Source organism: Trachurus japonicus, chromosome 23, assembly GCF_045865225.1.
Source record: "Trachurus japonicus isolate A0001 chromosome 23, Traja_1.0".
In the NCBI taxonomy this organism is placed as follows: domain Eukaryota; kingdom Metazoa; phylum Chordata; class Actinopteri; order Carangiformes; family Carangidae; genus Trachurus; species Trachurus japonicus.
Window position 1 is genome coordinate 15,650,386 of NC_140929.1, and position 22,038 is coordinate 15,672,423.

At 44.8% G+C, this 22,038-nt stretch overlaps 1 protein-coding gene across 5 annotated transcripts; it reads left to right on the forward strand.

The window, feature by feature from the left end:
• Position 1: 1 nt before the first annotated feature.
• On the forward strand, positions 2-21,583 carry usp15 (ubiquitin specific peptidase 15). Of its 5 annotated transcripts, none has more exons than XM_085769637.1 (22): positions 2-160; positions 924-1,051; positions 1,402-1,532; positions 3,428-3,554; positions 4,188-4,333; positions 5,228-5,289; positions 5,784-5,873; positions 10,099-10,246; positions 10,708-10,881; positions 11,093-11,251; positions 11,540-11,764; positions 11,855-11,938; positions 12,274-12,368; positions 12,719-12,929; positions 13,029-13,125; positions 13,218-13,499; positions 13,816-13,886; positions 14,682-14,797; positions 14,898-15,047; positions 16,075-16,178; positions 16,675-16,763; positions 18,668-21,583. In XM_085769637.1, the coding sequence occupies exons 1-22, from the start codon at positions 72-74 to the stop codon at positions 19,052-19,054; spliced, it is 3,165 nt and encodes a 1,054-aa protein (XP_085625763.1). In that variant the 5' UTR covers positions 2-71; the 3' UTR covers positions 19,055-21,583. The 5 variants fall into 5 exon arrangements, with proteins under 5 accessions (XP_085625763.1, XP_085625761.1, XP_085625764.1 ...); XM_085769635.1 differs by having other exon boundaries at positions 12,719-12,907; positions 13,004-13,125; XM_085769638.1 differs by lacking the exon at positions 5,784-5,873 and having other exon boundaries at positions 12,719-12,907; positions 13,004-13,125.
• The last annotated feature ends 455 nt before the right edge of the window (positions 21,584-22,038 follow it).

Below are 22,038 nucleotides of genomic sequence, written 5' to 3' on the forward strand. Positions count from 1 at the left end.
CGTCACTCTCTACGTGCCTCGGTGACGCCCCACGCTTTCCCACCATGCAGCGGGGTGATGTCTGAGGAAAGATGGCGGAAGGAGGAGCGGCTGATCTGGATACCCAAAGAGGAGAGGTCGCGGCACTGTTGAAAACACAGCTAAGGAAGGGAGACACTTGGTAAGACTTGAGCTGAAAGCTTTTCAGAGATGCTGCGTGGCCGTGGGCCGGCTAAGCCGAGGGCTGTCAACGCCGAGAGGGATAAGTAAAAGCCGAGGTGACGGGGCCGTGTTGACAGTTAGCTCCGAGCTTCATGTGTGTCAGCTCGGCGGGGCTAGCGGTGTTGGAGCTAACGTACGCTACCAGGCTGTCAGCGAGCAACTGACTGAGCCCATATTTATCTTTAAATGTGTATTCAAGTGGTTGTATGTACCCCTTACCGACTACCGTCTCGCTTTTTATCTCATGACACGAACACAATGAGGCTAACGTTACATATCGTCTGTCGGAGGCTAGCACTTAGCTTCTCGGCTAGACCACCGAAGCTGTAACGTTAAGTAGTTCGCACAGTCAGTGGGTTCATCTGTCGACTTCGGGAAGGGCGGAGTCGGGGTAAAAAAAAAAAAAAAAAAAAAAGCACCTGTCAAAATCACAGAGCCAGCTGGCCAGGCATGCAGCAACCTGAACTCGACTCGGCGTCAACTCAGCTTACTGTTACAAGTATCAATCTGTGTAATGTCTGCTCCTCAAAGGCAGATTTGTTCAGGTCGCTGGCGGAAAGGTAGCCTGTTACCTGTCCAGATCATTGCCCTTTAACGTGTAAAACAGGAAAGCACCTTATGACTTTGTTACACGCCTCTTGAACTGATCTGTACTGATTGACAGTGTCACACCTTGATTTGCTTCATGCGAGCCAATATGTTCCCACCTGCCTTCCCTTCAGGTACCTGGTGGACAGTCACTGGTTTAAACAGTGGAAGAAATATGTGGGATTTGACAGCTGGGACAAGTACCAGATGGGGGACCAGAATGTCTACCCAGGACCAGTTGATAACTCTGGTCTCCTCAGAGGTAAGATAGATTAAGATTCACCTGTTTAGACCATAAACCGCCTTTATGAATGTGTTTAAAACACTTTGTGGCCTTGTACATGACTCGGGGGACCCCATGGTAGTAAAGCTTAATCATTCTGGAAGTAATAACAAAGAGTTGGGAGGAAAAGGGAATGGAAAACAATATTGTTGACAAAGTCTATAGAGCAGGCTCTTTTTTTGGAGGGGGGGTTCATAGAAAGCTCTCCAGCATACCGTTTTCTTTGTCTGCTTTGTGTTACATGAGACAGTCAGAGCAGGCTCGGTAGTGTAAGTGAGCAGTTATTGTACCCCGGCTAAATAAGCTTCTATCTTCCTCCCTCCCTGTAGATGGTGATGTTCTCGCCATCAAGGAGCACCTCATCGATGAGCTGGACTACATCCTGGTCCCCACAGAGGGCTGGAATAAGCTCGTCAGTTGGTATGGACTGACAGACGGTCAGGAGCCAATTGCACGCAAGGTAAGGATTCAGTAATTAGCATGAGACTATGTATGGATTACAGGGACGGAGTGCGCACTGTGGTAGAAGTGATGGGGCACGAGCAAAGCTGGTTTGGTGGTTTCCTCTGATGCAGTGTAATGGTTGTGGTCAGTGGGTATTGTGTGCTTAATAGTGTTGTGTGGCTTGTGCTTGAAAGGGATTAATGTGTGGCCAATGAAACCACTTGAAATCAGGGTGTCAGAAATGCAGCAATTGTAACAAATAAGTATGTTCAGTTGTGACATTTAGGCACTACATTTAGCTCAGATTGGAGAACAGTATGCTTATCTTAAACCCTAAAAAAAAAGCTGTGGTATGTACTGACTAGTCCACTTGATTTGTCAGAGATACACTGCACAGAGGAGCCAGAAACAAAGAGACTATCTTTCATCAGTAGGAAGCAATGGCGGTGTGTTCCATTCATTTCCTTTAGCTTTTCATTCATTTCTTTCATGAACTGTAATTGTTTTGTGGTTTTATGAGTCCTTTGGTGCACACATTTGGCTTTAAGTGTGGTTACAGTCTGTAAGTTACCCAGTTAGTCAGTAGAATCCTTCGTGATGGCGGCTACGGCTTAACTGGACCGACGGTATCAAATCCCAACTTCAAATCTTGCTAGTCATGGCATCATGGCTGCTAGAAGAGGGTCCTCTTCCCCCCTCCATCCCTATCACTCTCTGCCCCCCCACCCCTCTTTCCATTGACCCTCCCCTTTTGCCATGTATGTCGTGGGATGTATCGGGTGGCCGCCGGGTTTCTATTTTCAGGCAACGTTCTGGATGACTGAAAAGCTACATGGAGCGATCTGCGAGACACAACATGCAGGAGGTTCATTATCAGTTTTTCTTTTTTTTAAGTTTAACTCTTTGTTTCTTTCGTGGGGGGGTGTCATTCTGAGGTTGCGGGGGGAACACAAGAGTTAAAAAAAAAGGATTTAGGAGGATTTTAGTTCCAGGTTTCGGTGCTATGTTTCCTTCCGCCGGCTGTCCTCTTGTGGTCTGATTGCCAACACCAGCGGAGTGCTCCTGCGTGTCCTTGTTTTTTGAAGTGGAGGAATGCCGGCTGAGGTCACACTGAGAGACGCAGCGGGAAAAGCTTTTGAGAGGAGTGCAAGTGCAGTCGGGGGGGGGGGGCGTGGGTGGGGTAAATGGTTTTGGCTCGGCTCTGATTTGAGAAATTCTGTCACAGTTTGGACATGAGTTGGGCTTTTTGCTCTGCGCTTACAAACACATGGGTGTTTTGGTGAGGGGGGGAGGATAGGCCCACCAGCGGACCGGGACTTGGTCAGGGGAGGGGCTTGGAGAAAGTTGGGGGGGGGGGGGGTGCTGGGAATCTGAGCCACGAGTGTGTGTGTGTGTGTGTGCATGACTACCGCAGTTCTCATGGACATTTCTGAAGTTGGTACTGTGTGTATATGTGAGTGTGTGTTGGAGGGCGCTGAAATAAATAGGCCGGGACCCCTCAGCTGTTTCTACGAGGTGCTGCTAATTTAGGCGCTTCACTCTGACTGTGCTCCTATCAGGACGCCATCTGAGTGGCAACCGGGCCAGCAAACCCTGCTTTGTTATCCACTAGGAACAGTGGCTAGTACAGCCCATAATTTACCTATTCTGTTGAATCGTTTAAGGCAGCAAGTTGACAACCAGAATAACATAATACAAGAGCTTCATCTCATATGCAGCGTTTATATTAAAAGTTCAGGTACAGTTGGAAGTGGTACAACAGGCTCTGTATGGTTGATTTATTGTGCTAAGCTGTCAGGCCAGCCGCTGCATATTTTCAAAAACACAGAGAATTTGCATACGATTAATCATGGATTCAACATTAAGAGACATGAGTGGTTAATAATAGCCCCTTGTGTTTGTTCTCTCCAGGTGGTGGAACAGGGTATGTTTGTGAAACACTGCAAGGTGGAGGTGTACCTGACGGAGCTGAAGCTCTGTGAAGACAGCAACATGGACAATGTGATCACCAGACGCTTCAGTAAAGCTGACACAATAGGTAGGCCCGAGTCGCCCCGGAGTAACCGCCTAGAAACGCTGCTGGTGATACCAGAGTGGTCACTAAGCTGCTCCACGTTGATCTGACAACTGTAAAGGATTTTGGTCTTTAGCAAAACATTCACTGTAAATGTCTTTATTTTAAAACTTTACTCTAAACATATAGTAGCAACAGTTGTCATGATTTTATTTAGTGGATCTTTTAGACCCAAAACTACACACTTATCTTACACAATAGTCATGTTATTCTTGTGTAGTTCTGTAATGTCTGAACAAACATGCTCATTTTGACAATGAAATTTCTTACTTGCTGCAACTTGTTATTTCTTAGTCTTTTACCACTAATAACCTCTGACACTCATAATATGCAGATAATAAAGCACGTCACTAGTAAAGAATCAAACACAAGATTGCTTCTAAAATCCTGTCACTTAGTATCAGACTTATTCACGCCCCAAAACCATGTGGGTTTTGATTCAAAGCAAACGTGACAACAGATGATTTCCTCGATTACTTCCTCATTTTTGGTTGAACCGTTTTTATCGAGTCTTTTCACTTTCTATTCCGCTTCAAGTAACCAAACTCATGCTGTCCTCTTCTCTTTTTCTGTGGCGATATTCACGCTGCGCTGCAGATATGATAGAGAAGGAGATGAGGAAGCTGTTCAGCATTCCTGATGAGAAGGAGACCAGGCTGTGGAATCGGTACATGAGCAACACCTTTGAGCCTCTCAACAAACCTGACAGCACCATCCAGGATGCCGGTCTCTACCAAGGACAGGTAGGAAACTTTACGAGACAGCCCGGCATGTTTTCCTTTTTCCTTGAGATGACAAAATGTGACAAATGCAGCTTTATAAAAAATCCCTTTTTCTCCCGAATCTGTATCCAACAGATTCCCACAACCAGCAGAGGGCACAATAACAAATCACAAGTGAATAACTCACTTTTCTTTTGCATACATATCTCTATAATGTACCATGTAGTATTTAAATGTCTAATTTTGTCTTTACTGCTATTTAATCTTAGTCAGCCAGGCTCAGAGCAAGAAACGGTGTAAAAGTAAAACTTGCAGTAATGGGAAGTAGCAAAATATAAACCTATTTCTAAGAAAATAAGATTATTTAAATTACCTTTGACAGCGAAGTTGGACTTCATCCTTTAATGAGATGGTTTCAGTGTTGAAACCCACAACATCTGTTTGTCAGCTGCCATGTGAGGCATTCAAGCTCTCTGTGTAAGCTGCTTAAACACGTATGTCCTGGCATCCACCTGCCAGATGAGTCCACCGCTGATTAATTTAGTCACCCAACAGACCTTCGATCACAGGGCTTCTCTGTTCACCAACAGCCGCTCCAGCCTCAGACAAATCCTCACTGAGCCAAACAGCAGATAAGATGCATCCCACTTCCTGTCTTCCCCTCTCCTATTTGAAACAGACACTGTGTGTATAAAGGAAACAGAGAAATTATCAGGGTCGTTTCCCATCATCGATTTGCATTTCACAAAATATGTCTCTCCTTTCACCGGGCTCTGCATTATTAAGATGTTAAGACAAACGCAGCTTATCTGCCGCAGAGTGCAGATGAGGAGAGAGATACCTCTGTGAGCTGGCATCTTTAAACGAGTGAACGCAGATGGAGCCCTCCTTTTTCTTTTCTGCCGTCTCCCACAGGTTCTCGTAATAGAGCAGAAGAGTGAGGACGGCTCATGGCCCCGAGGCTCCACAGCACCCAAGTGAGTGAGCAGCGCGTCACCTGGCTTATATGTCTTTGTTGACAGAAGGAAGAAGTTACAACAGAAACAGAAAGGCGATTTCTATGCTCTATCCAAACACTGCTGGTGATGATGACACATACAGTAGACAATGTATAGTTTAATTCCTTTTTCTTTTTAAAAATTTTGGTCAGTTCGAAGGGGGATAAAGATAAATGATGTGACATAGCACCAGAAGTTTCCTGAAACGCTTTTCAGCCTCGCCAAATTGAAAACCCCTTTAAAAGTTTCGCTGCTAACGTCACTACAGCACCTCATCATCTTCAAAATACTCCTCCTCCTCTACGACTTTGCCTACCTCCTTCGCTTGACGTTTTGTTGCTGACATATCTCTCTATTTATTTTATCTCATCTCAGTTTTATTTAATGGACACTTCACACACCTTTTTTCTTGGATGGATCCTTTTTTTTTTCTTCTCTACTCTAACTCATGATCTATTCTTTATCTTTTGAAGGTCATCTGGTGCTTCCAATCTCTCTGCTTTGCCAAAGATCTCGCCTTCATCTCTCACAAACAATCATAACAGCAGCTTCAACAGCAGGAAGTAAGGCTTAGTAGTGGGTTGAACAGCTGAGGGGTGGGTTTTCCTTTTTTTTTGGGAGGATGTTGACAGCCAGAGACAGAGCCTGGAGGTGTAGCCCGGCGCAGACCTTGACGTTAACTTGGCTGGAATTTCAGAATCGAATTGGCTTATGAAGTTGGTCCTTAAGTCTCTCCTCCTCATTCGAAGCGGTTTACAACATCGCAGCATCAAGTGTGTCAAAGTTTGATTTCTACAGGTCTGTCTCTGGCTGTAGTTTTGGGGCTTAAAGCTGTTTGCAGTCTCAGCTGTACGAGCTGATGGCAGGGAGGGGGAAGGGTCTTTCTGAGGGATTGATCTCTGTGGTATTTCCATCAGTGACAGCAGTGCTTTCTACAAACGGCCCCACTGGTGCCTCTGGGTGCCTTAGTCAGCGTTTAATTACGTTTGTTAATAGATAGCATCTGATTTTTGCTACCTGACTGATTGATAGCTTTGGCTAAGGCTGCATAATTACGGGTAATGTGATAATTATTTCAAGCATTAATTTGTGCTACAGGGCCTTCATTTCACTCTTACTACCTCATCAAACAGTCAATCATAACACTCACATAATGACATATCAGTGATGTGTTTGGAGTGCAGCTACAAGCCTGAGAAAGACAAAAACCTCTGATTTGATACCAGATGTATCCAAATAACATGGTCTGCATACATGAACTGAATTGTTTTCAGTAGCAGTATAAATATAAGCTTTTATTCAGTTCAGTCAATTTCCCTATGGCTTATTTTCCAGTCAGATTCCGATTTGAATAAATGCAGTTCAGAGATGCAGCAGGAAAGTCAACGCAGCAGCCCTAAGAAAAAAAAACATAACAATAATGTACAATTGTCTCGCAAAAAAAAAAGCTGAATCCACAGTACGTTGCTACTGTCTCAATAAAACATAACATAATCGTTGCCATAATACATTTTCAGACATAAAAAATAATCCTGTCGGAGCATTAGGCAGCATTGTGTGGTGTTTTAGAAGCGGTGCGCCCACACCAACAGCCCTTACGTTATTTAGTGCAGTGCTGCTGTGTCTTATTGTGCTCGTAATTACAACTTTGAGATAATAAAACTTTATTTGCGCTTTATTTGAGGCACGGCTACAAGCTTGACAACATAAAGATAGTCATCTGCATTTATTTATAACTATATTGTCACATTCAGATTCTCAGAGGTTCACTCTGAGCAGGTTATTTCGTTTTTACTTTCCTCACTTCCAAACATGGTCACAAAATTTGACCACCCAAATCTCCGTCTTCACTAGTTTTGTGTGTTTAGGGCTGTGTTTAGGGCTGCTGTTCCAGCTGTGTGATCAGTCGCACATCTGGATGTAAAGGAAGTTTAAATTTAGAGGTTATATCATTGAAAAATCACTGTACCTCTTTAACATGCAGCCCCAGTGTTAGCCTGCACTTCTCATGCTTTATCACCTTCAGTCAAGACAGAGATGATGCAAAAGTTGCGCTGCATGAGGTCAAATCAGAGAATCATTTCACATATCAGTCTGGATTTCCTCCTACGCCAACAGACGAGTGAAACGCAGCTCTCTCCAGCATTCAGTTTCTGTTGAAGTGGAAATGCTACTGTAACCTGATGAAGGGTTTTCCTCTAAAGCACCGGCACCCAGAGGACGCGCCGGCCCTCTGTTAGAGAGCACTGCTCGTCCGTGGGTGGAGCTTTCCGCCTCTGCTGTCCAGTAGACTCTTACTGTCCCCCCCCTTCGTCTTCCACTCGATGTGTGTGATTTACTGCATGCCCGAGTGTGTCTGTGTTTGTGCATCTCAGTTGTCGACACTTTGCATCGCATTTCTCAGTACTGTGGGAATGCAGCAAATGTAAAGAAAAAAAGAAAAAAAGCCACCAGCTCGGCCACCCGAAAAATCAATATTGATAAAGAAGGAAGGTGAAGCGAACCGAGCCCGTCCCCTCCCACGCTTACCAGCTTTACAGTAAAAGAGTCTCACCCGTTCTATCTCTGCATCTACACTACTGGCTTGTAGTCAGGTTCATGGTTTCACATTGTCATTTCTCTGCGTTCTATCATTTGATACCAGGGGCATCTTTTTCTCCGCGCAGTGTTTGTTGAATGCATAGTGTGGGTGACTTGGGGAAATTGGATCTTCAGTCCCAGCAGCTCTCTCCTGTCCCTGATTCACTATAGTGCCAGTGCTGTCGTTTCCTCTGAATTATGCATTGGGCCTTTTTTTTTTCTTCTTTTTTTTTTTAACCCCCCCTCCTTCATTTTAAGTGCTCTCACATTACATAACACTTGTCTTTTTGATTTTGTGGTTTTGCTCTGGTCAGTTTAGCCTTAGTAGCGATGCTGTGTAACAGCAGTAAGTGTCAGTGTCATACGAGGCGGTGTCCCCTGATTTTGGCAGGCGGTCTCTCTCTCTCTCTCTCTCTCTCTCTCTCTTTTGCTTTCTCTTTCTCTCTCTCTCCCTCTCTCGGTTTCCTTACCTCTCCTCTCCCCTGAGCTCATTGCGATGCACACATTCTGCAGTCTAAGTGACCTTCAGAATACATTTCATTTGCTCCTGCTCCCCTCATTGCTCGCCTCCACACCCTGTGATGAAACCACCCTCTTCTCTCGGCTTTATTTTATTTATTTAGACCCTCCCCTTTAAAAGCTCCCATACAGACACCCATGGCATATTAATGAGGATGGGTAGAGGGAGTGTCAAAGTGTGTGTGTGTTTCACTGAGGAGGGGTGCAAATAGTGTCATAGGGTGCATTTTAACAGCAAGAGAAGGTGGAGGAGAAAAGGGGAGGGTGTTGAGATGAAGGAGTACGCAGCCTAATGTGTGACTAGAGTGTTACAAAAGGGGGATAATTGTTGTCTCGGCACAAGTGCGTGTGTTAATGTATGTGTATATGTATGTTAGAGAGAGAGAGAGAGTGGTGGAGAGATACTCAAAGAGAGTTAGGCCTGTGAATACTGCAGCCTCAGCTGGATGCAGTGGATCAGCTGCTCCCTCCATCCCCATCTCATTTCTCTTCTGTCAGCCTCCCCCCCTTGTACTGTCCGCCCCTCCCCCTCTATTCTCTCTGCCTCTCTCTCTCTCTCTCTCTCTCTCTCTCTCTTCCTCTCCTCTCTCCCTCTCCTCTCTCCCTCTCTCTCTCTCTTTCTGTGCACCTCTAGCTTCGGTAGCAGTAGTCTTGAGCATCCTTGCTGCTGCTGATGCTGCTATAAATATCTGCTGGTAGCCGTAGAGCGGCAGAGAGCAGCAGGCAGGCCAGAGGGAGGAGCAGGGGACCAGAGGACAGTACGGGACAGTTACAGGACATCTGAGGCAGAGAGGATAACAAGATGACAGGCGGTCGAGCCCGAAAAAGAAGAAGGGGGGAGCAGAGAGGAGGGGAGCTGCTTAGTTAGCTCTCAGAAAGAGGAGGAGTGTGTTTTTGTGTGTTAATGCACTTTGTGGTCCGGTTGCTCGCCTGTGCTGGACTTGGAAGTCAAATGGAGGCCTGAACTTGGGTCCGTGCTGCTGCTGCTGCTGCTGCTGCTGCACCTGCACAAGAACGACCTGAGTTATCATTGGTGCTCAACAGTGGATTACTGGAGCTGGACATTACCTCGCGGCCTCTCGAAACCAGGATTTTGCATGCGCCGGACCCGAACCGAACCTCATTCCCGGCTGCCGGCCGTGTAGTTTCCTGCGGAACATGTGGGCCGGCGTGGGCCGGGGCGGGGCTGAGATGTCATGCTCCTGTGTTGCTGGTGGTGCCTGAGGCCTGAGGCGGTGGAGCTGGACAGCAGAAGGGTGGACCACCGTGTGTTGAACTGCGAGGCCACTGCTTCCACCGCCATCACAGCTGTTTCCCTTGACCAGTGGGAGGAAGAGGCCACCAGCACTGGTTTGCAGCCACCCCAGAGGTCTGCTGATTGCTGCAGCCGGGGGAGGCCTAGCTTTAAGCTCTATATGATTGTCTAGGAAGCCTGAGAAAAGCCTTTGTGGTGGTGGCGTGGGGGGGGGTTTATAGTTTGGTCTGTGGTCAAAAGAAAAAGCGGAAACTGAAGCTGTGTTTGCTTTGTCTTTAAATGTTTGTTTTTTTGAGTGTTTTAACAACTTTGTTGTGAGATAATGTTCAGTGTTGCATTAACATAAGTATAGAAATAAGACGCCTTCATGGATTTTCTGTGCTTGACCAACACTAACCTGCCTGATTGTGCGTTTTTCTATGTTTATTGCACAGTGTGAAGAATTCAAGCTATAGTCTGCCGTCCTACCACCCCTACAGCAACAGCTATGACTACTCAGACCAGACCAGGCAGAGTGAGCGCTCAGGCCTCTGTGGACTCTCCAACCTGGGCAACACCTGCTTTATGAACTCTGCTGTGCAGGTAACGAGCACGTCTTCTGGGAGCTCCACACAGATCTAATAAAGAATTATTCTAAATGCCTTCCCAAGCCTTCGAAAAGGTTCATTTGGAAAGTCTGGAACAGTTTTGCAGAGATGCTGCAGAACTGTGTCTGACAGCACTTTGGGCTCAATTTAATTGTGTTCATGCTGCATGGTTTGCGCCCAGAGAGACAAATCTCCCAAGATCAAGGTGCAATACATGAGGAAACATGTTGCAAGAGTCTTGAAGCTGTGCTGAAAACTTCTAGTGGCTCTACACTGCAGTGTTTTTTGTTTTTTTTAGTCACAAGTCTGCATATGTACGTATCATAGAAGGTATTAAACTAAAAATTAAAAAAAAGGCTGTCACAGCATGGAAGTTTGAAATGCTGATCTCATGAAGTGTCTAAATCCACCCTCTGCTGATTACCGCCCTCTCTCTCTCTCTCTGCACCCCCTCAGTGTTTAAGCAATATCCCTCCACTGACGGAGTACTTCCTCAAAGACAAGTTCACAGACGAGCTGAATGAGGACAACCCGCTGGGCATGAAAGGGGAGATTGCCCGGGCCTACGCCGAGCTTATCAAGCAGCTGTGGTCGGGCAAATACAGCTACGTCACCCCAAGGCCTTTCAAGGTGAAAACAATACAATTCTTTGATTATTTTTTATCTGTACAAGTGTCACACACGGAAGCTGTTTGTGCGATTTGTACGGGCAGTCGTGGCTGAGAATGTAAAGTATGCCGAACTAGATCTCCACTCTGAAAGAAGCACACGTTCCAGAGCTTTTCTTTTTTTCCGTTTTTTTTTTAACCACACGTCTTTGCTCGTGTTTTTCCTTCTCCAGACCCAGGTGGGCCGCTTCGCCCCCCAGTTCTCGGGCTACCAGCAGCAGGACTCTCACGAGCTGCTGGCCTTTCTCCTCGACGGCCTTCACGAGGACTTGAACCGCATCAGGAAGAAGCCCTACATCCAGCTAAAGGACGCTAACGGCAGACCCGACAAGGTTCAGCACAAAAGATAATTCAGCTCATAAATTCTGATCCTGGACTGAAATTGTCCTGTAGCCGGCCAAACTTATTTAAAAGCTAATGAGCAGTAGTATTTGTTGTGTTGCCTAGTTACTATTTGTAGTCAACTTAGTCTGTTTATTTTTTAACAAACGGATTGTCCAAGCATTCAGATATTCTGCACAAGATACTAGAGTGTATCTGTGTGTTTATTTATGATCATCACATTTGTATAGTTTCATGGTCACCTGTAATGTGTGGTTTCTGTTTGCTGTGTATTCCAGGTGGTGGCGGAGGAAGCGTGGGAGAACCACATCAAGAGGAACGACTCCATCATCGTGGACATCTTCCACGGCCTTTTCAAGTCCACCCTGGTGTGTCCTGTGTGCTCTAAGGTCTCTGTGACCTTCGATCCTTTCTGCTACTTGACTCTGCCGCTTCCCATGAAGAAGGAGCGGACACTGGAGGTCTATCTGGTCAGACTGGACCCTCTGGCCAAACCCACCCAGGTAGCATGCAGAAAACAAGCTCGCTGTTGTGTCATAACATTTTGATATCCAGCGAGGATAGCAGGTTAATGCCATGTGTTTCTGTTTCAGTACAAGCTGACGGTGCCAAAGGTGGGCTACATCTCTGACCTGTGTACCTCCCTCTCCAGCCTGTCTGGGGTTCCTGCTGAGAAGGTATAAACATCACAATCGGCTCCGCTCTGGGCAGTAATCCTGCTCTCTTATTAGCCATCTCACTCTAATGTTGACATCTCCTCAGACAGCACAGACCAAAAATAGTCCGTTCCCTTTTTTTAAGCTCTCCCTGCCCACCTGCTTCAGCAGCTCGTGGATAAAATGTTGTATCTGTTTCCTTTTTAGATGAAGGGATACAGAGCTGGATAAACATTGTATCAGTGGATGCTGAGCAAATAAATGATCTTTATCCCATATCAGTTCAGGATATGTTCTGTTATTATGTCTAAATCTTAAATATTTAAGACCTGTTTCTCTTAATGTTTTTCCTCCAGATGATTGTAACTGACATCTACAACCACCGTTTCCACCGAATCTTTGCCACCAACGAAAACCTCAGCAGCATCATGGAGAGAGACGATATCTATGTGTGAGTGTCAAGCTTGGCTGACAAAACCAGATTAAAATCAGACTTGGCCTTTTTTCACCATGTAAAGAACTTTTTTGTCTTTACTCATGAATCATGGCTTAAAAGATGCAGCATGAAGTCGGGTTTATTAATCAGTTCAATTATGGATGATTTGAAGTCTTGCTTGATAAATGTTTGTGTTTTGACTTCATCAGTGACAACATTTGTGACATGAGAGATTTAAAGCGCAGACCAGTTGGCAGTGTGCCACTTTGATTTGCTTCATTTGCCAAAGACATAACTTTCACGCCTGTAGCTGAATTAAAGCTCATCCAGTCCAACTTCAAAACGGAGCCCACTTCTCTGTGCAGATTCGAGGTGGCGGTGAACCGGGTGGAGGACACGGACCACGTAGTGATCCCAGTGCACCTGAGGGAGAAATACAAACAGTCGGGCTACAACCACACCAGCACGCCTCTGTTCGGACAGCCCTTCCTCATCGCTGTGCCCAGAACCCTCAGTGAGGACAAACTCTACAACATGCTGCTCGTGCGCCTCTGGTACGTCCGCGTGTCTCACACTGTCTGATCAGAATTGTTTTTTAGATTTATTGTACCTGAATGCCTGTGTATATTAAAATGGCTTCCTGTTTACAGTCGGTTTGTGAGATCTTCAGTGGAGGAGGAGGAGGAGGAGGATTGTGAAGAGACACAGCCATCCAAACAACACACTGTCAATGGGAATGCCACTAATGGACTGCTGGAGGAGGGGTCGCCAAGTGAGTGCACAAACAATGAAGTTTTAAGTTGCCTAAAATGATTCTTTAGTAGCAGCAGAGGTGATTTCAAAATCTGCTGTGTCGTCCCTCAGGTGAGATGGAGACCGACGAGCAGGACGATGAGTCGAGTCAGGATCAGGAGCTGCCTTCCGAGAACGACAACAGCCAATCGGAGGACTCGGTGGGCGGGGACAACGAACTGGAGAACGGCGTGGTCGGCCCGCAGAACTCCACCAAAGGCCAGCAGACGGCTGAGCACAACAGAAAGAGACTTTTTACATTCCAGTTCAATAACATGGGCAAAACGGACTTCTCGCTCATCAAGGAGGACACCAGGCAGATCCGCTTCGACGAGGGACACCTCCGACTCAGCGGTAGGAAGCACGGCCGAGCGAGGAAATCCAGAACCCATTTTAGGAGAGAAATAAATCTTCTCATAATATCCTCAGTTTAAAATTCAAGCAAAGTATAATCAACTTCACCACTTAACCTCCAAGGACTATTCACACATTTCAACTTTACAATTTAATCAAGGCATAGGAAAGTAAATGACTCATTGCATAAGCACCAGAATAAATGATCCTGTAAATGCATGAAATGAGCAACTACACGATGATGATTAGAGTGTAAAGTAGAATGAAAGCTGACTCATCTGATTCATGTATCTACATTCTGGCCACCTTTTCACAGACCGCTCTTATCTATCCTTGGACTGGGAGCCAGAGATCAAGAAGAAGTACTTTGACGAGACGGTTGTTGAGGTAAAGCCAACAGCGGAAACTTTGGACGTTCTCTGAAAGAGTTGTCTGCTCCTCACGGCACCAGTGGAGCAGAGAAGCTGCGTCACTTTCTACCACACACACACACACACACACACACACACACACACACAACACTAGTTTAGAACAAAAGCAGTTTGCCATCAAGTCAGGGAATATGACAGTGTGACCCAGACAGGAGCGACGGGGAGTCCTGGTGACGAGCTTTAATCAAAAGGTCAGAGGTTTGATGTCTGTAGCTGCCGCTGGTCAGGCATTAAATGTCCACCCAGCTCATTACAGGCTGCAGTAGACACACACATCCTTGTGACATTTGAAATATAAATAGCTCCTGCCTTAGATTTAAATCAAATCATTTTAGTCATTTTAAATAATTATTGTATTCTTAATCTAACAAGACGTAAATACAAGGCTGGTTTTAGATTAAATGTGTGTTAAGGAGCAGTGAATGTGAATCTTCGCTTTTCCTCCAGGGCAAAAGGCGAGTTCAGGCTCCATTTATACACAATACCTTGTCTGTTAAATTGTTTTAATTAGAACGAATTCATAGGTAACACACTCATGACACTTTATTAGCCTGAATTGTAACTTGAGGAAAAACATGCAATACTCATTTAAAGCCTCTCTTTAAAGTGTAAAGGCGTTATCTGTTTTAATTCTATTTATAGAATTCAATCAGTGTCCAATGAGACACAACAGTACTGTGCTGCTTTTCTAACAGTTCTCTGTGTGTGTGTGTGTGTGTGTGTGTGTGTGTGTGTGTGTGACGGAGAGCAGGACTTTGACAAGCACGAGAGCATGGAGTACAAGCCTCAGAAGAAGGCTTTCTTCAAGCTGAAGGACTGCATCGAGCTGTTCACCACCAAGGAGAAACTGGGAGCGGAGGACCCATGGTGAGACACTCCATCCAAACAGAACAAGTCACGAGCAGGCAACGCTCGGCCAAACGCTGAGTCATGATGCGTCACCTAACCTGTGTGCACTCTTGTACAGGTACTGTCCGAACTGTAAGCAGCACCAGCAGGCCACTAAGAAGCTGGACCTGTGGTCTCTGCCGCCAGTGCTGGTGGTCCATCTGAAGCGTTTCTCCTACAGCCGCTACATGAGAGATAAACTGGACTCCCTTGTTGACTTCCCACTCAGGTACAAACACACTAACACACTAACACACACACACACACACACACACACACACACACATACAGAGGAAAAGCAATTTATCACTGGACCAGAACGCTGTGTTTTCAGCAGAGGTTCCCATATTCTCTCCACACCTGCAATACATCATCCACATGCTGTGCAGTAGATTCACAATAAACACAATGGGGTCCAAAGGTGTGAGACCCGCTGTGCATGTAATTATACACAGTGTGTAATTATTCACACATGCTGGGATTTATTCCCATACATAATATTGTGACAATATTTCAATAGATTTGGTTAGTTGTTAGTCATGTGTGATGGTTTCTAAGTGCTGGGGATTAATGGACATCCATTGTTTTGTACATCACACACATTATTTTAATTTTTTTCGGGGGGATTTATGTTTTAATGCCCTTAAAGGGATAGTTCAACATTTTTCAATTCAAATTCATGCAAAACCGCTGATGGCGTGTTCCCGTCGGGGGCAGTTTTTCGGCAAGCTGTCTCTGCATTTGCCTCGAAAACAATTCAGTCTCATAACGTTCTGTTATTATCTCATAGCGTGGTGAATGTGCAGGTCACAACTTGTCCACCAGAGCGTTTTGGAGTTGTTGGATTGTGTATTTGATGAGTTTGATGAGGGAAACCAAGAAATCCCATTAGCCTTCGTAGCGTAGCTCTGAGCAGCTCGCGGCTCTGCTCCGCCGTTCTACAAATAGCTCGCACCGACAAATAAAGGTAACGACCGTACTCCTAAAACTATAGGGATTATGGCAATGGGCCAATTTGCCAAAATGTTGAACTATCCCTTTAAGATAGGAGGAACTTTCTGCTGTTTTAATATGAACAAGTTTTAGCACCATTTAATAACTTTTGATACCTTTTATAAGCTGCTCACATACCAAAAAGTATTTATTTATTCATTTTTGCTATTTATGCTGTATTGTTACATGTTGTACCTATGTCTTACACATCTCATTCATACATACACATGGCTCCTGACCTATTACTTGTGTTTTCCCCTCAGAGATCTGGACATGTCTGAGTTCCTGATCAACCCGAACGCTGGGCCGTGTCGCTACGACCTGATCGCTGTGTCTAACCACTATGGTGGAATGGGAGGAGGCCACTGTAAGACTCACACACTTATCGGCAGATATCATTTTGATTATCAAACAGCAACTCTATCTTACGCTCCACTCTTGTCTGCATCAAGACAAATGGAATATATATGACAGACCTGGGGGGCTATGATTGCAGCAGTCTAGGGGGTTTGATGTTAACATCAGTCGTGATTTATGGTGTTTCTTTCTACTTTTCTTCAAACACATCAAACACAACTTTGTTTGACTCTGAACCTCACAACAGGCTTAACAGCAGGGCTTCTCTGCATCTTTAAAGATAAATCTGTTTGCTTTTGTTTTAAGGACTTGACTTGTAGGCAACCCTGCACACGTGATAAAGAAGAGTGCTGTGGATACACTTTTTAATTCAGGACTATGGAATTTATAGAAATTTAGATTTCTTTTTAACAAAGTTGCAAACCTCTTGTCTGACTGTTTAAATGCACCTATAAAGAGGCAATAAGAATACAACAATAATCTGTTTAACTCTTTACTTTCTCTAGACACCGCTTATGCTAAGAACAAAGACGATGGAAAGTGGTACAACTATGACGACAGCAGCGTGTCTCCCGCCAGTGAAGATCAAATAGTGGTGAGTGTCCTCATTTGCAGAAGCCAAGCAGCAGACTCGCTGTACGTTTAGCAGAGCGGCTATTTGCTGTGCACGAACTGGAACGCTTAATTTCATCAAAGTAATGAAATGTCTAATGTTGTGACTAATTATGATTCTGCCAAACAAAGACCTCCGACTGTGCTCGTACTGAGCGTGTAGGTATTTGCAACGAGATTTTTTAAATTAAAAAATAGAGTAATTGGCAAAAGGCTTTTACACCTCAGCACAGAAGGAAGTGTAATCACTTTTGATGAAACAAGGAAGTGACCTGTCCTACATTTCACGTTCATCCTGCTTGAATATAGTTATTTTCAAAACGAACAGAAGTTGCAAACAGATGTTAGCTAACTAGTATACCATCTCCTCAATGAACACATTTTCAGAATATTCCTGTTTCGCCGCCTCATTCCTGTTTGACTGATATTACTTTCAACACAGGAGTAATCGATGATGATTCAGCCAGAGATGCAGCTCTGTATTACATTAATATGTGTACCGGTAGTTTGATGCTGTATCTGTATTTGGTTCTGGTTCTGTATCTGACTCGTAGCACTAGCACTGAAGGCAGCAGTATCCACATAAACATTGATTTTGATTCTTTAAAAAAATCAGATGGTAAGCAAGACGTTTTTGGCATAAGAGAATATCTGTCCGTCCTTGAGTTTTAATATCTGATTTGATCCACGCTGCAGAATTAAAATGTGCTGTGGTTTCATTGTTGTTGTTAACAAACCCGATGAAAAGAAAACTGACAATATTCATCCGTCTCTTAATACTTCACAGCTCTCTCATACACAAACCTATTAATTACTAATGAGGATGTGCATCTTTAACAACTGTTCGAAAATTGTTAAAACAGATGGAAAATAGTTTTTTGATAAACGCTACTAGAACAAAAGTGAGCTGAGGTTGTTACAGACTGTTTTCAGCTGTGGATTAATAAACATTTGTCACTTTCTGGCCCAGTGTAACAGTGACTCACTGGCCATCTGTTTTTAGGACTAAACCTCTGGATATTAAGCTACAAACAGCACTTGTTACTGGGACCAATTCATTCATGTTTTTTCTTTTGTGTCTTTTTAATGTGGCAATGTTGCACAATACAAAAAAATACACAATATCTCTAAACTTTTTAAAGGGATAGTTCAACATTTTGGCAAATTGGCCCATTGCCATAATCCCTATAGTCATAGCAGTAGGTTCCTTACCTTTAATTGTCGGTGCAAGCTATTTTTAGAACAGCGGAGCAAAGCCGTGAGCTGCTCAGAGCTACGCTATGGAGGCTAATGGAATTTCTTGGTTTCCCTCATCAAACTCATTTGCCTCAAACAACTCCATCTCATAACGTTCTGTTATTATCCCATAGCATGGTGAATGTGCAGGTCACAATTTGTCCACCAGAGCGTTTTGGAGTTGTTGGATTGTGTATTTGATGAGTTTGATGAGGGAAACCAAGAAATCCCATTAGCCTTCGTACTGAGCTCTGAGCAGCTTGCGGCTCTGCTCCACCGTTCTAAAAATAGCTTGCACCGACAATTAAAGATAACAAACCTACTGCTATGACTATAGGGATTATGGAAATGGGCCAATTTGCCAAAATGTTGAGCTATCCCTTTAAGTATTCCAGTACAGACAGATTTGTTATTACTTGTTTGTGTGGGAGGAGTTCCCCAGTAGGTTGAAAGATGTTTGCAATGTTGAGCTTCCTGTTCCTGTCATTTTCAAAACATGCAAAGTCATTGACCCAAGTTAAAAACAACAAAACAAAAAGAGAAGTCAACATGAAAGCTGAGCCACATCAGTGTTTGAGCTCTGTGTGCTGTGATTTACAGTATCTCTAAGTCGCTGTAGCCAAGTGATGTTTTCTGTGTGCGTCTCTGCAGTCCAAAGCAGGCTACGTGCTGTTCTACCAGCGCCAGGACACAGTGAAAGGCACCGGCTACTTCGCTCTGGACCGCGAGGAGGAGGAGGAGGAAGAGGAGGAAGAGGACGGAGAGGAGGAGGAGGAGGTAAATGAGAACGAGGAGAGACAGGAGAGAAAGGCCGCCTCCTCCACTCAGGGTGCCTCATGTGCCGCCGCCACCGCCGCCGCCGCTGCTGCTGCTGCCGAGAACGACGAGGAGGACCTGAACGAGAACCGGCGCAGGAAGAACGACAACGAGCAGGAAGAGGAGGAGGAGGAAGAGGACGAGGAGGAGGAAGAGGAGGAGGAGGGGGAGGAGGAGGGGGAGCAGGCGCCCAATAGAGACGTCACCATGAAAACCAACTGAACGCTGAGTCGAGAGGGATGCAGATAAATGGAGAGAGAGAGACTGGGATCTTTCCATCCAAAGCCATATGGACACACAGCATGGCGGCGGGCGCCACCGGTCCCACCCAGCGGCTCGGACTCGGCCGCTCCACACGGGGGGCGGGGCCAACTGTAGGTAATGACGACGGCTGTTAGGTCAGGGGGTGCTGCTGCCCGCGGTACGCAACTCTAAGAAACCAGAGCCCCCTCCTCCTCCTCCTCTGTGGTTGGATCACTGTGTGCGCGCGCGTGTGTGTGTGTGTTGCAAAGTGTGTGCGAGTGCGTCGCCATTGTCCATGCGTTTAGGATTTTCTCACTGAACGACACCGGGTATTGATTTTTCGAGGCTTCACAGTGCGTTAGTGTCGCGCTTTTCAATCTCCCTACGCTCTCTGTTTTCCTTTTGTCGTTTTATTTTTTATATATTTTTCGAGAGCAATGCATCGTTTGCATATCATTTTAGTACCGTTTAGATATTTTGTAAATATTTTAAAACACTGAATCATAGTGGGTTTTCATGATGCGCTGAAACATTTTTTGAACTTGCACAATCAACCAACCATCCACCTTTATATATATTGTTTTTGTTCTGTTTTTATGTGTTATTGCCAGACAAACTGCAGGTGTTTCACTATGGCGTCGTCTCTCAGAGGGTCTCCTCACATGAAGCTGCCTTCTGTAAGCAAATGTGGAGTGGTGACGCCCCCGTAGCTGTGCGGTTTTATACAGTGTCAAACAGCCAAACTGTCCTAGCTTTGTACTGCTGCTGCTGCTGCTGTGATCTCGCATTTTTACAGATTAGACGTAAACTGACTTGAACCTTAGTGAGTTAAGATCCCGCTTCAGCTGTCTCTCTCTGGTCTCGATCGTTTATACCCAAACAGGAAGCTGCAATATAATCCAGCCAACTTTGCGGAATAACCAAACAGATTCTATTTTAGCTGTGGAAACGAATCAGGAGATGAGTCGGTATTGAAATTTCTGTCTTAATGAGCTCGACAGACGTTCAAGGATCAGTCCATAACAGCTGGCAGACGCAGATCTTTCCCTTCAGCTCTCCCTCTTGAGTTCCTCCCGGTAGGTGGTGTTTTCAAAGCTTTACCACGGCTCTGCACTCGTTCTCTTCTTCTCTTCATATCGGAGGAGGCGCGGCGAGATTAGGAACAATCGGTGATTTCGCTGACATCGGATGCATCGTCTCTTGTTTGGATCACCTCGGCCTTAACTCTTAATCTCAGACCAGCCGCCTTTTCTTTGCACATCACTATCACGCCATCTTTTCTTTGCATGTTCCCCTCCCAAACACACTAACACTCTAGTACGAATGTCCATATTTACTTTTCTATCGCAGCCACATCATCTACAAATTCTTTTCTTTTTTTTGTTGTTTTTTTTTAACCCACAAGAGGGCCAGAATGTATGCTGAACAGAATGAACACTGACCAGATGTATGTGGTTGATGCCTTTTGATTCTTTATAGGGACAGATTTGTTTTTCTTTTTCTTTTTTTTTTTTTCATGGCTCCCTTTCTTGGTTTGGTTGAATGCGATGGTAATAGATTTCCTCACTTTGATACTAGCTGTATGAATCCATGGGTACTGTCGAATGCGTCCCTTTCCAGATGGGGGGTGGTGGGCGGGATGCTTTCTTTTTGGTCATGAGCTTTGAGGATGGATAGGGAAGGAAGCAGGGAGGAGGACAGAGGACAGAGGACGGGTGGGGTTGGGGGGAGGGGGGGACAAAGTGAAATCGGTGGGGTGAGTCTGCCTAAAAGGCCTCTCAGCCTCTGGGATCATGATACAGTGAAAATATTTTGTGGCAGATTGTTGCAGGATATTCCTCCATCGGTGTAACTCATGATAAAAACTCTATTCTCCATGGTGGAGTGTTATGTTTTCTTTTTCTACCTGTTCGTTCCATTGTAAACAGCATTAGCGTACCTGTTGTTGCCTCAGAATATTAGATGTGTACCATGCCTTTATGAGCATCTGTGCTTTCCACTTCAGTGGGCTTTTCATCGCCACGGCGCTGCCTTGCTTTTTGGGCGACTCACCCCACCCCGACTGAGTGAGATGTGATTGCTACTATAGGCTTATACAATACTGTACATAGGAGTTCACTCTGTGAGTGCACATTTGATAAAGTTTATTTATTTATATGTAAGCATTTAATAATAAACAGACAATATATTTAAAACCTTGGCGAGACCTGACGTGTCGGGGGGTGGGAGTGGGAGTGGGGTGGGGGGGGGGTGCTGTGGCTGTAGTCCACACATACACACCAGTTTGCAAAGTCTTGCCTGCGCTCTTGTCAGGGAGGGAATATTTTTAAAAAAACAAAGGATGCTTCTGTTGTTTTGGGACTTTTTTTGTAAAAAATAATCCAGACATCCTTGCATGATGAGATAATGGGGGTTTCCAGGTTTGGCTGCACTTGAGTTCACTTGGGTTTACATTTGAAATGTGCATGTGTATTTATACACAATCTTCAATAAAGTTGTGTAAAGCTTCCTGTGGGTTCTGCTCTGGTTTTCTTTCCTCTCTGTCTCTGCCTGTGTGTGTGTATGTGTGTGTGGGGTTCCCAAACTTTTCCATGGCGAGGCCCCGAATAGCATTAGCTTCTGGTCAGTGACCCGCTTTGCAAACCCACTGAGTTTTGCAGTGGTAGTGGTTAACACTTTATAATAAGTACACTCTAAGCATTAGTGAAGCATTAATAAATACTGAATTCTTCATTTATAACACATGAATACTCATTAGTATGTAGCTTATAAATACAGTTAGTGCTTATCATGTTTATAAACTACATACTAATGAGTATTCATGTGTTATAAATGATGGATTCAGTATTTAATGCTTAACAGTGTGTACTTATTATAAAGTGTTACCGTTAACAGTTAATGGTCATGATGTCATGAATGATAATTTGTCTGGCAGGCAATTAGAAAGATGAGCATGGCAAATA

Coding starts and splice junctions, on each gene's coding strand:
- usp15 (XM_085769635.1), top strand. CDS start 72: ATGGCGGAAGGAGGAGCGGCTGATCTGGATACCCAAAGAGGAGAGGTC. Junction 161..923: donor CTAAGGAAGGGAGACACTTG/GTAAGACTTGAG, acceptor CCTTCCCTTCAG/GTACCTGGTGGACAGTCACT. Junction 16,764..18,667: donor CCAGTGAAGATCAAATAGTG/GTGAGTGTCCTC, acceptor GCGTCTCTGCAG/TCCAAAGCAGGCTACGTGCT.